We start from the raw sequence: 14,485 nt of genomic DNA, 5'->3' as shown, positions 1-14,485 counted from the left end.
ATCTCTAAGTAGGCGGCGGCGGCGGTGGAGGTGGAGCTTGCTGCGGCGGTTGAGGTTGTGCATCCCCTCTGGAGTAACATCATTATACCCACCCTGGGCGTAAAACTGACTGTACTGCTGTTGTTGTTGAGTCGCAGCCTATTCCTTGAATCGGGGAGAGTTGTCATCGTAACCGTATTGAGCCCCACAATCGCCACGGCCGACATTCAGCACGAGGGACAGAAAACAAAGAAAGACAACGTCTCGCCAATAAGCTGCATAGGCTTCGGCCACATTTTGCTGTTCTCCCTGAGACGCAGTCGGTTGTTGTCCATCTGGAGGGGGTGAAGGCTGTTCACCAGGTGGCGGAGGCGGAGGTGCAGCCGCAGGAGGAGGCGAGGCATATCCCTAAATAAGCGTTAGTTCAAGTCAAACAAAGTCTCGCTCAGACATGGAACGAGGCATTCAGTGATGGAGAGAAAAAAAGAAGGTTTGCTGAAAAGCTGGTGAGTAGTGGGACGAGACATACCGCCATTGCACTATACGCGGCATATTGAGCTTGGGTTTGATGAAGTTCCATTTGTTAATGTTGGGCAACGAATGCCATTTTCGCGTTGTCGGAGCGAAAGACGAACAGAAGATCTTCGGTCAGCACCTTCGCTCTTACGACTTCTGGACCGCTGTTGAGACATGTTTGAGTTAGACGACGAGAATTTGAGATAACAAGGGCGTAATATGGATGTACAGTGGCTCGTCACTTTCTTTACCCGTCTCCTGGTAAATAAAACCAGATCCTATGCCTTTGATTTGCACTCGAGTTCCGATTTCCTGTTGTATATACTTTACGAACGAGCCCTTTGGAAAATAATCAGATGTCAGGCCGCGGAGAAAGTAAGAAACAGGTTCAAACGCACTCGGTCCGACCACCTTCGCTCACACATTGAAGTTTCGGATGGAGTCGAGACCAACGGGCAACTTTTCTTCAGGCCATTTTCTCTACAGCATTCCTACAATAAGTCAACCGTCGATACGAGTGACCAAGACCGACCTCTTTCCGGACATCCTATCCTTCTTATCTTCCACTAGTTCAATGATCTTCTCGATGGCTTTCGGGGAATTTCTTTTATGTTTGCCATGGTAGGGAGGTACACAAATGGTTCTCCTTCTGTGGCCTTGTTTTTGTCGGCATACCACGCGCCGGTAGTGCAAGCCAGACGCTCCAGTTCTCGTGGTAAGGCTATGAAGGTCAGATGCATGAGAAATATTCGGGGAATAAACTACGGACGCACCTTGTGTTGCGCGTACGATTCCGTCAGCAAACATCAATGTCTAACACCGTAAAGGTCGATATCGCGAGTAACTTTCGCGTCGGGGGGAACTGTCATCAGACCAGTAAGTCCTGTTTTTATGATTCACGATTCAGCTAGGCGAACGAGTGCGGACGGTAAACATTACCTTCGGCGAATTCTCCGAAAAGCGGAGGGTAACATTGTACGCGTGTTTGGAATGGCCGTTGCAACCTTGGACAGTCTCTGCTGGAGATTGACGGTCTCGCAGGTGTGCTCGGTTCTATGAAATGATAGATTGTAAGGATGAGTATGAGAGAAGACGGACTGGCGGAGATGGGGGCTTTGACTGAGTGTATTGGCCCAATACATACTTATTCCACACATTCCTAACAGCTCACTGTCGAGACTCAATTTGAAGCTTGACATCTGGCTGGTGGTCCTGATTGGCGTGAACACCGAAGTTCTTGTTAAACGGTATAGATTGACACTCGAAGGGAGAAGTATTTTGGGGCTTGTGATTCTCGGGATAGGTACGGAAAGCACCGATATCTACTCTTCCGGTTGATATCATGTAATTGAGATCGATCTAAAATCCAGTGCCGTTCGAATGAGACGATGAAGCAATAATTCAAGGACTCGAGGACGCGACGACAGCAATGGATGGATCTTGGAATTTCTGGTTGTTCATTTCCGTGCTGACACTGACACCAGACAACTAACATCCATATCCTGGGTGGGATTCGAGAATGGTACCATACTATCGCATTTTCTAGCCTAGCCTTCCCACCTGAAAGTCAAAAGCTCAGAAAGAAATCGGAGAAGAGTTGGATTGAACGCCACGCACCCTCCGCCTCCCGTGGTATACTGCACCATGTACTCTGCTGCCTCATTCCCTCCATTTACACGCGCAGTTCTTAATGCGAATGAATCCATGATAACCATGGTCGTGCCGATTACTTTCCTTGTATCATTCTCATGGTTTTGTAGGGGACGCCTGAATGTGCATGGATATGGGATTGAGTAAGATTCGAAAAAGACGTGAGCATACCGTCTTAATCAAAGCCTTACTGTTGCAATCTTACATTGTTTGAAATACTGGGGACTGCAGTTACACCGTTTTAGCTGATATTCTTCCTCCGAGTCTTTGAAGCTTGGCTGGCCGTGCTCAAAGAAGCGGCCATCGTTCCACGTTCCACGGTCGCTGTACTAGCGTGCTGTCAAGTCAAAGGGTTCGTTCAGGGAAAATGCGAAGCATGAAAGCACTAAAACCCACCTGGATTGTGAAAATCGTATTCACGTGTTTGAGTGGACAATGCAAAATCCCAATGTCACGCTGTAACCACCATCATGACGCCCACAACGCTCCACAACCACCACTGTAACGAGAATCGGGAATCTGGCACGGGCTTCATCTGTAGGTGATATCAACCCAAATGATCCACCGTTTGGATCCAGGTTACTCGCCGATGAGTCTCTGGTCTTCCCACAGAACGCTTGGCGGTTCCTCCCCCAACAGATCTCGGAACCCTCGCCACCTCTTTAGCCAAAGCGCCTCTCACCAGTGCCCAACAAGTACAGCGAGAAACAATCTAGGCATTGTGACGACTTCTACAAAAGCAATACGAGGAAAATTTTCAAAGATAGAAAATTGTTGCAGAACGAGTTTCCCAAGCTAGTCGAGTCTACAAGGTCTGAGGTGAGTTACATCTTTTTTGTTTTGCTCAGACTCTCCTCAATTTCTCAGGCAGAGATAGGATGTGGAGCAGGCAACTCAGTTCTTCCCCTCCTCGCTGTAAATCAAAACCCTCAACTGAATTGAGTAAGTTTGCGATCCTCCTTTTTTGATTCCTCTCAAATGAAATGTCCATTTACTTTGTCACAGACGAGCTGGCTCTTATTTGCACGGGAGTACGACCTTCTCCTAGTTCCTCGACGAGCACAACAACGACCACGGAGATAGAAGACGAGGGATACAAAGCACAGTTCACCAACACCGATACTCCTTGAGCCTACAACGGTTGAAGCAGTTTCAGCGCCACAGATTACAACGCCCATCTTGACCAATGTCCACGTCTTTTCGAACCATCTTCGTTCCATCATCATCTTTTTCAAGTCGAACAGCTGGGCATTGACCGTCGCCTAATCGTGAACTGTAAACGTCAACTGAAGATGTACCGAGTTTGGATGCAAGGCGACTGTCGGTTGAACAGACGAGAGGCGATGTGGGGGTTCGGTGAATGGGGTTCTTTCGGGATTCTACCCAGCACGACGGCATCTTTGGTAACCTTCGTTCTATTATACTCTGCGTAAGTATTTTCTGACACAGATCATACTACAGGAATTTTTAGTGGCATTTGCACAACCCAATACTTTGCATCAGTGCTTCGCTAGAATATAGTTTATTTGAACGCGTAAACGACTCCGAGCGGGGCTGGGGGTAACGCAAAAAAAATAAAATAACATATGAAGTATGCTAATCGATACCTATTCAACGACGTTGGTTCATTCTAAGCATATACAATAACTGGCACATACTGTGATTTGGGATCGTGTTCTTGCGGGCCGAGATATACATATCGCCGCAAAAAGGGCAGTATCAGCACAAGGTGCGACTGTGAGGTGGTAAATCTTCACATCACATCGGTATTGACAGCATGGGTCGTGTCATAGTTGATATGAACAGGCGTACACGAGTCATCCACGCCTACAAATTGGAGTTGGAGGTGAGAACGAAAGTAAAGTGCGTGAGACGGCACGTACGGTCCGACCAAAAAGTCGCCTAGCAAGCCACGCCATCGAAATCCCCCAGCTTGACTGTCGTTGTGGCTTTACTGGCCGTAAAGGTAGCCTTGAGACTGATGGTGTTGTGTTGAGTTTCCTCTTGATGAGAAGTAGTGGGTTCCCAGGCGATCGAAGACTTCTGCACACGTTGCGATACGGGGTTTACCTTTTCGTCCACGCCAGTTCTTCTGTGGTCGAGAAATCAGCAAAGCTCCGGCTTTCTTCCCTATAATTAGACCTTGAGATTATTGTGGAAGAAGGTAAGAGTATACAATTTGAACAGCCTGAACATGTCGGACGGAGATTAAAAACAGTCACCACGGAGAACGGACATCCAGAGCTTTCTCCGGCCGGTCACACCGTTTCTCCACCGTATTACCATGGTTCATCTACAGGCGACTCTCTTCCAGGAATAATTCAAATCTTTCCAACAATGCCTGGAATCTAGATGGAGAAGGATCATAGCTCCTCGTGTTGAAGGTCATCCAGGAGCCGCAGGCTAGTTCTCAACTACCAGGCAGCAAGCAGGCAATAACGTGTTTATTTTGTTCCCTCCCACATACTACTACCCAGTGCATTCGTCTGTCGCTCTGCGCCAGCTCTCGATGTCGTCGCCGCCTCCGTTTTCACCTACGAGTTGGTCACCCATGAATCATATGTTCAATGGAACACAGTATTCCACAATAAATGGCGGAGAGTTCAATAACGTGGGCCGTGACCTCATTCGAAATTTTTATGCTACGGTCACCAACCGTGAGTCGAGATAATAGCGAAGTATCCAATCCGGACTGATGCTTTTCACAGCACATAAAACTCTATGGGATACAATCGCTGGTGTTGGAGCTTCCTACAATTCCAGTCTGCAATTTGATCGCGGCAATTGTCTCCCTGGCACCCGAGAAGCAGTCCTACGAGACATCCATGAATGGAGCATCTCAGGAAGTGATTCCCCACCCGTATGCTGGCTTTCTGGAACTGCGGGTGTAGGAAAGTCGGCCATTGCGCTGACAGTTGCTAGATCATGTGCCGAAAACAACCGACTCGCAGCCTCTTTTTTCTTCTTCAGATTCGACCCCAAGCGCAACAACCCTTCCTTACTCATGTTGACAATTGCGCACGGTCTCGTTACCACGATACCATCGTTGCACCCTATCATTCATGGCAAGATTGCCACCGACCCCAGGATCTTGGAAGCCACTTTGGAAGATCAATTCAAAGAGCTCATTGTCTCACCGTTACTGGAAAGGAGCTGGTGGAGATGCCTGCAAGAACAAATATTGCCTTGGTCAGTTTGGAAACAACCCAATCTCGTCATTATTGACGGCCTGGATGAGTGCAACAACAGTGACACCCAGTTGCGACTTATCTCTATACTAATGTCTGCCTATCAACAATCCCCCCATCTCCCTCTGCGACTTCTGATCTGTAGCCGTCCTGAATCATGGATTCGGGAGGCCTTCGATCTTCCAAACAATTATATCCTCACTAGACGCATAAAGTTGGATGATTCTTATTTGCCAAACAAAGATATCGAACAGTACTTTCACAGCGAGTTCACCAATATTCGCACCAACACCAAATACTCCCAGGTGAAATTCCCGAATCCGTGGCCTTCCGAAGCTGACATACAGCGTTTGGTTAAGAATGCTTCAGCCCAATTCATTTATGCGGTGACTGCAATGAAAGTTGTGAAAGCGGAATTCTCACACCCTATTGCACAACTTCGCATAATCCTCGATAGTCCATCTAACCAAATCTCTCCGAAATCTCCATTCCCTGAGCTCGACAACCTCTATCATATAATACTTTCCACCCATCCTGAACGAGACAAGCTTCTCTCTATCCTCAGTGCAATTCTTCTACTGCCAGATTGTGCTAAAAACCCGGAGTTTATTGAGTTATTGCTTGGATTCTCCTCTGGAGAAGTAGACCTTTCATTGCGAGGAATGCACTCAGTGCTCGACATTCGCAGCGCGACAGACGATATTCGGGTTTACCACACCTCTTTCACTGATTATCTCTGCACCAAGTCTCGATCTGCCGAGTTCTACATTGACGAGCCTCGACAACACGACCTCCTTGCTTGTCGATGGCTCACCGCTCTTGGTGAACTCTGCAAGCCTCAGGCAAAGTGGTATCAGGCAAAGAGGTATGGCAAACATCAGTGATCAAATGGGACCACTTCTTATATCTTGTTTACAGCTTCCATTACCCGACGGTCAAAACCTTCTTGAAAAAATGGGACAAGCTTTGCTCCTTGCAACGCCCTAGTGAGCAACTGCTATATCGACTTGGATCTCTCGATCTTCTCAGCCTCCTCATTGTTACTGGTGTCAATCCGGTAATTGATGACGTGCACCGTGAGCCATTGGAGCGATGGCACTTAGTATTCCGTTTCTTTCAAACCATCGCTTCCTGGTTGAATCGAGAGGTATGTTTCTCAGTGTTGGTTGTGCTTACCTCCTATTGATATTCGTTAGGCTGTCGACCCAGAAATCATTGAACGCTTCGTAAACGTCCAGGACTGTATCCAGTTGAACCCCTCACTGGATGAAGAAACTCGAAGAAACCTTGAAAGCTGGATAATCTTCAATGTCACTCATTGCCTCCTCAGATGTCCATTGACTAACCGTGTCGATGCGTCCATGGCGGAATTGCTCGGTAGTGTGCAGAATGGGTATTCTTCGAGTCCTCTTTCATTAGCCCCGCCTACTAGTACTCCAGGCATCCGCATCAATTTTCGATCTGGTTGCTTTCGGACTGTGAAGCGCTTGTATTATGATCTAGGAACCACAATCATGATGGCGAGATATCAAAAGTTGAAAGCATCGGACATTTCGGAAATGCAGCAGACTGTTTACAATCTACTAAATTCAACGCTACTGGAATCCTGTGATCCTCAACCTGAACTTCTGTTTATACTCCGTACAATCTCTGACGCGGTGAAGATGTGTTCAGAAATTGCAAGAGTGCGAGTATTTTTATGGGCGGAACGTCGAGATAAGCTACTTTCATGGTGCAAGGTACTTACCTTTTCCCCTATACTTTCTATCATCAATCCTACTCATGAATGCATCTAGTCCTTCCCAGATGGTTATGCTGAATGTAAAGATCTCATCAAAATCCAAATCTTGCCTTTGCTCAAGGTTAAAGACTAGTGTTGTAGTTGGATTGGTAAGTCACAGTTTCGATCACTGAGTCTCATCTGAACGCAATCACAGACTGGTCGCAATTGGCAAAAACTTCAATCTGACGTTCGGGAACCCCTCTGGTTAGTAACTGGACCATGATCCGGATAGGTACTAGTAGATATTTACCTAGCTATGCACATTAAACGACGTACCATATACTACTTAGCTCAAACTTGACTTACGAAGAATTCCACTTAAAGTTTTTGTGGAGACCGTTTACGTACCGATGTGAGGGAACACCTTAGCCGGTGGTGGGCTGTCTACTCACCAATAAGCTGCGTAGGCTTCGGCTGTAATTTTTCTGTTCTCCACAAGGCGGAGTCGGTTGTTGTCCATCTGGAGGAGGAGGCGCATATACCTGGATAAGCGTTAGTTCAAAGAACAGATTAGCCCTCGTAACTCAGGTCAAGTCAAACCAAGTCTCGATCAGTCGTGTAGCGTCACGCGGCATTCGGTGATAGAGAAAAGAAGGTTTATTGGAACTCTTTGAGTAGTGGGACGAGACATACCGCCATTGCACGATACGCAGCATGAGATATGATTGCCATTTGCGCGTGCTCGGAGCGAACGACGAACAGAGGATCTTCGGTCAACACCTTCGCTCCTGCGACTTGGCCTTCTTCCGGACCGCTGGAAGACAGGTTCAGGTTTGACGACGAGAATCCAGGTTAACGAGGGACGCACAGAATATGGATGTACAGGGGCTCGTCGCTTTCTTTACCCGAAACCAGATCCTATGCCTGTAATCTGCACTTAAGTTTCCGTTTCCTGTTGTATATCCGTTACGAGCGAGCGCTTTGGAAACATTCAGATATCGGGACGTAGAGAACCTAAACACAAGTTCAAACGGACGCTAGGTCCGAGAACGTTCGCTCGTACATTGAAGTTACGGATGGACTCAAAACCAACGGGCTTCTTCAGAGCACTTTCTACAGGGTTCCGATAATGAACCAACGGTCGGTACGGGGAACGACAAGACTGACCTTTTCCCTCATCCTATCCTTCTTATCTTCCACTAACGACCATTGCCACTAGTTCATTAATCTTGTCGACGACTTGGTAGGCAGGCAAAAAAATGGTTTTCCTTCTGTGACCTTGTTTGTATCGGGATACCACGCGCCGGTAGTGCTACCACATGCTCCAGTTCTCGTGGTTAACCTACGAAGAGGGATGTTAGATGGGCATGAGAAACGTTCAAGGAATAAACCACGGACGCACCTCCTGTTGCGTGTACGATTCTGTCAGCAAACATCGAGACCTGACATCGTAAAGGTCAATGACGTGAGTAAATTCCGCGTCGGGGGATCTGTCATCGCACCGGTAAGTCCTGCGCCTCCAGCGAATTGAACTGGCTCTCCTCTTTCTTCATATCTTTCTTCTCTGTGTTCACGATTCAGAACGAGTGTGGACGGTAAATATTGCCTTCGAGCAATACCTTATCAAAACACGGAGGCAATTGCACGCATGTTTAGAATCCTTGCATCATTCCCATAATTTCGTAGGGGACGCCTAAACGTGCATGGATGACCTAGACAAAGATGGCATTGAGTAAGACGCGATGCAGAAAAGGCGTGCATACCATATTAATCAAAGCCAGTACTAGTGCTAGAATTTACGTTGTTTGAAATGATGGGGATTGTAGCTACATCCTTTCAGTTGATATCCTTCCAGAGAGCCTCTTTTTGTCCTTCCACGGTGGAATTTAAATTTGGAAATCTCAACCTCCGGTTGGGTGACGTTGCTGAGAAGGTCGAAAGTTTGCCGTGCTCGAAACGGCCATCGTTGTATTAGCTGCTGTAACGTGAAATTGTTGAGGGAAAACACGAAGCAAGAAAGGACCGAAACCCACTGGATTGTGAAAGACTACCGCGTTTGAGTGGACAACAACGCCTAGAAATGTCACGCCGTAATCACCATGACGTGCAACTACCCCGTCTCTCGGGAATCTAACAGATTGAAGGCATGGGCTTCATATGTACACGATATCAACGCAAACGATGGATCCACGGCTCACCGACCAGTCTCTGGGGTCTTCACACAATACGCGTGGAAACCACCGCTGCCTCTTTAGCCAAACAGCGTCTCTCGCCAGTAAGATATAATCAAGTACATTGATCAAGAAACCAGCTAGACACTGGCACCACTTGTACAGAAACAACAGGAGTCGAGTTACATAACGATTTTCCCGAGTTTGTCGAGTCTACCTTAGGTGAGTTATATCTTTTTTGTTTTGCTCAGACTCTCCTCAATTCCTCAGGCAGGTCCGACGAAATAACAGAGATAGGTTGTGGAGCAGGCAACTCAGTTCTTCCCCTCCTCGCTGTGAATCAAAATCTCAACTCGAGTTGTACGCGTACGATATCATGCTGTCGAACTGATACAAGGCAATCCTCCATATACGTCTCCCCCGGTTGGGAAGATCCATGCAGCTGTGTGGGATCTCTCAATACCAAATGCTTCGCCACCTGGCCTGGAGCAGGGATCGGTTCACGACGTAGTGCTGGTTTCCGTGCAGAGTGCATTACATCCTGATGAGGTGGGAGGGCGCAGTTCTAAATTTACACAAGGTGTGCTTTATTCAATATTTGTTTCCTCTTCACTTGACCGACCCGCAATGATTTAGATCCTTAAACGAGCCTAGTGCTATTGAGGGACTACGGTCGATACAATCTGACACAGCTTAGGTTCAAGGCCGAAAGGTTGGACAGTTTGACAACTCTTACGTTCGAGGAGATGAGATGAGGGTGTATTGCTTTGAATTGAGTAAGTATGCGATCCTCCTTTTTTGATTCTTCTCAAATGAAATGTCCATTTACTTCGTCACAGACGAGCTGGCTCTTATTTGCACGGGAGTACGACCTTCTCCTAGTTCCTCGACGAGCACAACAACGACCACGGAGATGGAAGACGAGGGGATACAAAGCACGGTTCACCAGCACCGATACTCCTTGAGGCTACAACGGTTGAAGAAGAAGTTTCAGCGCCACAGATTACAACACCAATCTTGACCAATGTCCACGTCTTTTCGAACCATCTTCGTTCCATCGTCATCTTTCTCAAGTCGAACAGCTGGGCATTGACCGTCGCCTGATCGTGAACCGGAAGCATCAATGGATGATGTACCGAGTTTGGATGTAAGGTGACTTTCGGGAAGTCGGTTGAACAGGCGCGAGTCAGTGATGAATGAGGTTGAGATCCTACGCAGCACGAAGGGCATCTCTGGTAACCTTGGTTCTAATATACACTCTACGTAGCTCTTTCCTGACTCAGATCATAATACAGGATTCTATAGTGGCATTGACATAACATGATGTAGTTTGTATCACTGCTTCCGCTTGAATATACTTAGTGTATCCGAACCCGCAAACGAATCCAAACGCAACCGAGAATAACGCAAAAAACATGCTAATCGACGATAAAGACACCCTACAACGTTGGTCCCTCCTAGGCGTAGTTATACTGTAACTGGCACGTACTGTCTTTTGGGGTCGTTCTTTTGCTGGTCGAGACATATATCCATCTGTATTGACAGAATGAGTCGCTCAATGTCATGGCTGATAAAATTCGTGAATAATACACCTACAGATATTCAGGTCAGTTGAGGAAATCCCGTGATATACCTCCCCATGAGTTGTGTTTGACCGGAACTATTGATTGAGCAGAAACTGAGGAAGGCCTGTCGGAAGTCTTGTTTTCCGAACCATTCAGACATGATGTCACCCTAGCCCGAACCAAGTATAAAAATACCCAACGCTCTTCCCAGACTGTGAACGTTTTTCCATACGACCACGACTACATCAAAGATGGCACGAATTCTACTTCTCGGAGGTCACGGCAAGATCGCCATGAAAATGACTCGGATTTTGGCAGCACGAAACCACACAGTTACTTCTATCATCCGAAACCCAGACCACGCAGAAGAAATTCGTGCTTTGGATTCAAAACCGCACCATGTCAATCCAGTGGTGGCTTCTATCGAGGAGGCAGATGATGATTCGGCGAAGAAGTTGATGGAGAATATCGATTGGGTCATTTGGTCTGCAGGTAAACAGCTTACGCGTCTGTTTCGATAGAAGCTCTGATTTTGATCGCGTCGAATGCCAGGTGCAGGAGGAAAAGGCGGCGAAGAGAGAACTAAAGCTGTAGATGAAGTGGCTGCGAAACGCTTTATAGCTGCAGCCATCGCCTCCCCGACTCCATCCAAGTTCCTCATGGTTTCGGCCAACTGCTCGCGACGTTCTCCAGCGTCTTATTGGACTGAGAAGGACATTGAGGGTTACCAGGAAACTTGGAAAGTCATACCAGCTTACTGCGAAGCCAAGACCGTCGCAGACGAGTTTTTATGGACGGAAAGTCGTAAAGTTGTCGGAAAGAAATGGCAGGATATCTGTTTGAGGCCCGGGTGGTTGTTAGATGAACCTGGGAATGGCAAAGTGGATTTGGGGAGGGCGAAGACGCACGGTGGTGTTCCAAGAGATGATGTTGCTGCGGTTGCTGTGGAATTGTTGGAGAAGTCCGACATGGAAAATAAGAATGCGGCTGGGTTGTGGATCGACTTGGTTGGAGGTGATGAGCCGATTTTGGACGCGGTGAACAGAGTGTTGGTTGACAAGGCCAGTTCAAGGGAATGATTCTGGGCGTAGAAAAAGATGTGTAAATCATAATCATTCCAGTGTAATTTCTAGTCTCCAGTCATGCAGTCAGTTACGTTGGCGCGCGCATCAATGGCAACAGCATGGATTAGTGGAAACGACGGATCGGCGTGGACGAACGAAATGACCGGGGTCACGGCGATGCGATAAGATGAGATTGACCCTCCGTTCGTCAACGCGTCAACTTCCACCATCCACTCATCCACTAATTTTGGGATGGCAATGCTCTAGTTCTGATCATGGCAAGTGGAGAATCAAACTTCTTTATTTTCAGAATTATCATTCGAATCACCATCGCCTTCAACTCGTGTCCTTTGATGGTACTAGGCTGAGGACGGGGCTCTTGCGATGTCCCGTGCATCCAACTTGAAGTGATTGAGGTAGTGCCTCAATCTCAGAGTTTGCGCTAGTCTCTCTATTTCGAGGAGAAAACGACGCTGCACCGTTAGCCAAACTTGACGGAAGCGCGAGGTGTTGTACTATCAAAAAAAGTGAGTCCGTCCTGACGTGCATCCACGTTCAATGTATTCACAGCTGCATTGCATGGACATGATGTGATAGATTCGATCCGTTCTCTTTGTCTCTGTAATATCCTGCAAGCTGTCAACCGGTCATGACTCGGATCTCAATCAAAAGATGGTGGACATTGGTTTCAAGTGCATCAACAAGATATTTTCGTGTAATATCTCTCCCGGACTCTTGTCAGCCTTATATAAATGGTTCGACCATTTCCTGGGCCATCGCTTCTGTCTCCCCAGTCCCAGCATCCCCCAGCTATATACAGGCACTTCCCCGGTCCATAATGAATGCTTCAAGTGATCCTGGCGGCGCTGTAGCACCTTTCATCAGTGCCGAGGGGATCCTCACCCAACCAATTGCTACCCTCTCCGTCTGTATTTCTCCTTATCATGAATGATACTTAAGCTGAACATAGTCTCCCATAGGTGACATTTTTCCTCTATGGTGCGTGAGCTCAGTGATCCTCCGACGCCATGCTGTGTTCACTCCGATCACAGGGATTTACAGTGCCATGTTCGGGTTATCGATCCACGTACTCTTTCGCCGCAACAGCAATGACCACAAATTATACACGGGATGTGCTATCGCGCTATTTACGTTAGCTACCATCTACACTTCTATCGAAACTTGGGGAGTGTCCCGACAAACGTTCATTGGGTTCCACTCTGCGACGACGGGGGATTACGCTCCTTTAGTCCAGTACCTCAAAGGAGACGATAGGAGGAGCGCTTGGAAGTAAGTAACTGTCCTAATGACTTTCTCGACGAGAGCTGATGGGAGCCTATTTTAGTGCGATCACGGCCATTGTTTCCAATCTTATGAAGTACGCATGCAATGCTCACCGCATTAATTCTGCAATTGACTCGTTCCCGATAACTTAGTTCATTAGCCGCCTCGATGCTCGTGGGTTTTTCGATGGAAACGATCCTTACAGTGGCAACTAATGTTCTACCCACTTAGATTCACCGCTGTTATGTCATTTTCGATTCCAACAAATTTGTTATCTTTCCGCTTTCTTTCGTTGCGTGTGTTTTGAATGGTTCGTTTCATCTTCTCTTTTATTATCGAGTCCGTGGTGTTAACATCGAACAACACTGAACAGTTATCGATTTCGGGTGCATCATAGCCATGTCAAGTGGGTTTGGCGGCGATTCGAAGCCTTACAATGACCACGTTGTATCGAAGTCGCTTTCAATTCATCATGGGGTAGCGATTGGGATAGTTGTCTTTCAGGTGTTATTGACTTTGATTACTGGTGAGTCAATGTCGTTGCTGCATTATAAGGAGACTAGACGACTCGCTTTGTTAAATTTAAAGGAGGACGCATCTGGTGGATTACGCGCAAAGCAAGGCAGCTAAAGGAAGGACCTGCAGCCCCGATATATAACGATGTCTTGGCCATCATGTGCGTATATTATATACTCTTTTAAAACTTCTGCGCTAACTGGGCAGGGTTAGGATCGAGTCTGGGTTGTTATATGCAGCTACCCTGTTGGCCATGTTGGTGCTCAAAGATGCGCTGGATCCCACTAGGTCGGGTCTCCTTCCGCTCAATTTCGTGGTCATCTCAACCTTAGTATCGGTAAGTATCCACTTCTGACACAACTTCCACCTATAAATTTATGTCCCATCTTTTCCAGGGCCTCGCACCCACAATGGTCATTGCCCGAGTCGCATACGGCAAGTCCGTGGACAGTGTTGAGCAGACGTTGTCGGCGTTCCGTGTTGCCGAAGTTCAGACTAGTCAGCAAAGGTCTATCGGCACAAGACGAACCACTGTTGATCTCCAGATACGAACGCAGCGCGATATGAGTCACAACCTGCATGTGGAAGAGCCGTCAGTTATCCTGACAGCAGTTAATAAAGAGGTCTAGATGTCGCTCCAGCCAAAAATGTCTCGGTTATTCCCCATGTTTTCCTACACGACTTTTGTTCTTTCCCTAATTTATTGCTCGGTGTCTTCGATTCTATCTGGGTTATCAGCAATGCTCTTCCAAGCGTCATGACGAACCATTGAGTAGGACGAGGCTCATCGAATGTCCTAGGCGTGGTGACGGCGCCGGCGCCTTCATGG

General features: G+C 47.3%; 4 protein-coding genes across 4 annotated transcripts; 3 read left to right on the top strand and 1 right to left on the bottom strand.

Moving 5' to 3' along the window:
- Positions 1–138: 138 nt before the first annotated feature.
- On the bottom strand, positions 139–912 carry E1B28_007847 (uncharacterized protein; the record flags this gene model as incomplete). Its single annotated transcript, XM_043152626.1, has 3 exons — positions 894–912; positions 509–834; positions 139–387 (listed from the first exon to the last, which is right to left on the bottom strand). The coding sequence occupies exons 2-3, from the start codon at positions 557–559 to the stop codon at positions 139–141; spliced, it is 300 nt and encodes a 99-aa protein (XP_043010712.1). The 5' UTR covers positions 560–834; positions 894–912.
- Positions 913–4,401: 3,489 nt separating this feature from the next.
- Positions 4,402–7,406, top strand: E1B28_007846 (uncharacterized protein). The gene is made up of 8 exons (XM_043152625.1): positions 4,402–4,547; positions 4,623–4,802; positions 4,854–5,638; positions 5,693–6,198; positions 6,252–6,480; positions 6,530–7,072; positions 7,130–7,223; positions 7,271–7,406. Exons 2-7 carry the CDS (start codon positions 4,655–4,657, stop codon positions 7,205–7,207), a joined length of 2,289 nt encoding a protein of 762 aa, XP_043010711.1. The 5' UTR covers positions 4,402–4,547; positions 4,623–4,654; the 3' UTR covers positions 7,208–7,223; positions 7,271–7,406.
- A 3,637-nt stretch (positions 7,407–11,043) lies between these two features.
- E1B28_007845 (uncharacterized protein) lies at positions 11,044–11,871 on the top strand (the record flags this gene model as incomplete). Its single annotated transcript, XM_043152624.1, has 2 exons — positions 11,044–11,284; positions 11,345–11,871. The coding sequence occupies 2 exons, from the start codon at positions 11,044–11,046 to the stop codon at positions 11,869–11,871; spliced, it is 768 nt and encodes a 255-aa protein (XP_043010710.1).
- A 191-nt stretch (positions 11,872–12,062) lies between these two features.
- Positions 12,063–14,472, top strand: E1B28_007844 (uncharacterized protein). Its single transcript, XM_043152623.1, has 11 exons — positions 12,063–12,383; positions 12,454–12,781; positions 12,837–12,855; positions 12,909–13,146; positions 13,202–13,234; positions 13,293–13,314; positions 13,372–13,450; positions 13,514–13,666; positions 13,729–13,816; positions 13,870–13,993; positions 14,052–14,472. The coding sequence occupies exons 2-11, from the start codon at positions 12,506–12,508 to the stop codon at positions 14,283–14,285; spliced, it is 1,266 nt and encodes a 421-aa protein (XP_043010709.1). The 5' UTR covers positions 12,063–12,383; positions 12,454–12,505; the 3' UTR covers positions 14,286–14,472.
- The last annotated feature ends 13 nt before the right edge of the window (positions 14,473–14,485 follow it).

This window comes from Marasmius oreades, chromosome 4, assembly GCF_018924745.1.
Source record: "Marasmius oreades isolate 03SP1 chromosome 4, whole genome shotgun sequence".
NCBI classification, from domain to species: Eukaryota; Fungi; Basidiomycota; class Agaricomycetes; order Agaricales; family Marasmiaceae; genus Marasmius; species Marasmius oreades.
Note: the sequence above shows the minus strand (reverse complement) of the source record. Positions and strands in the feature narration are given on the sequence as shown.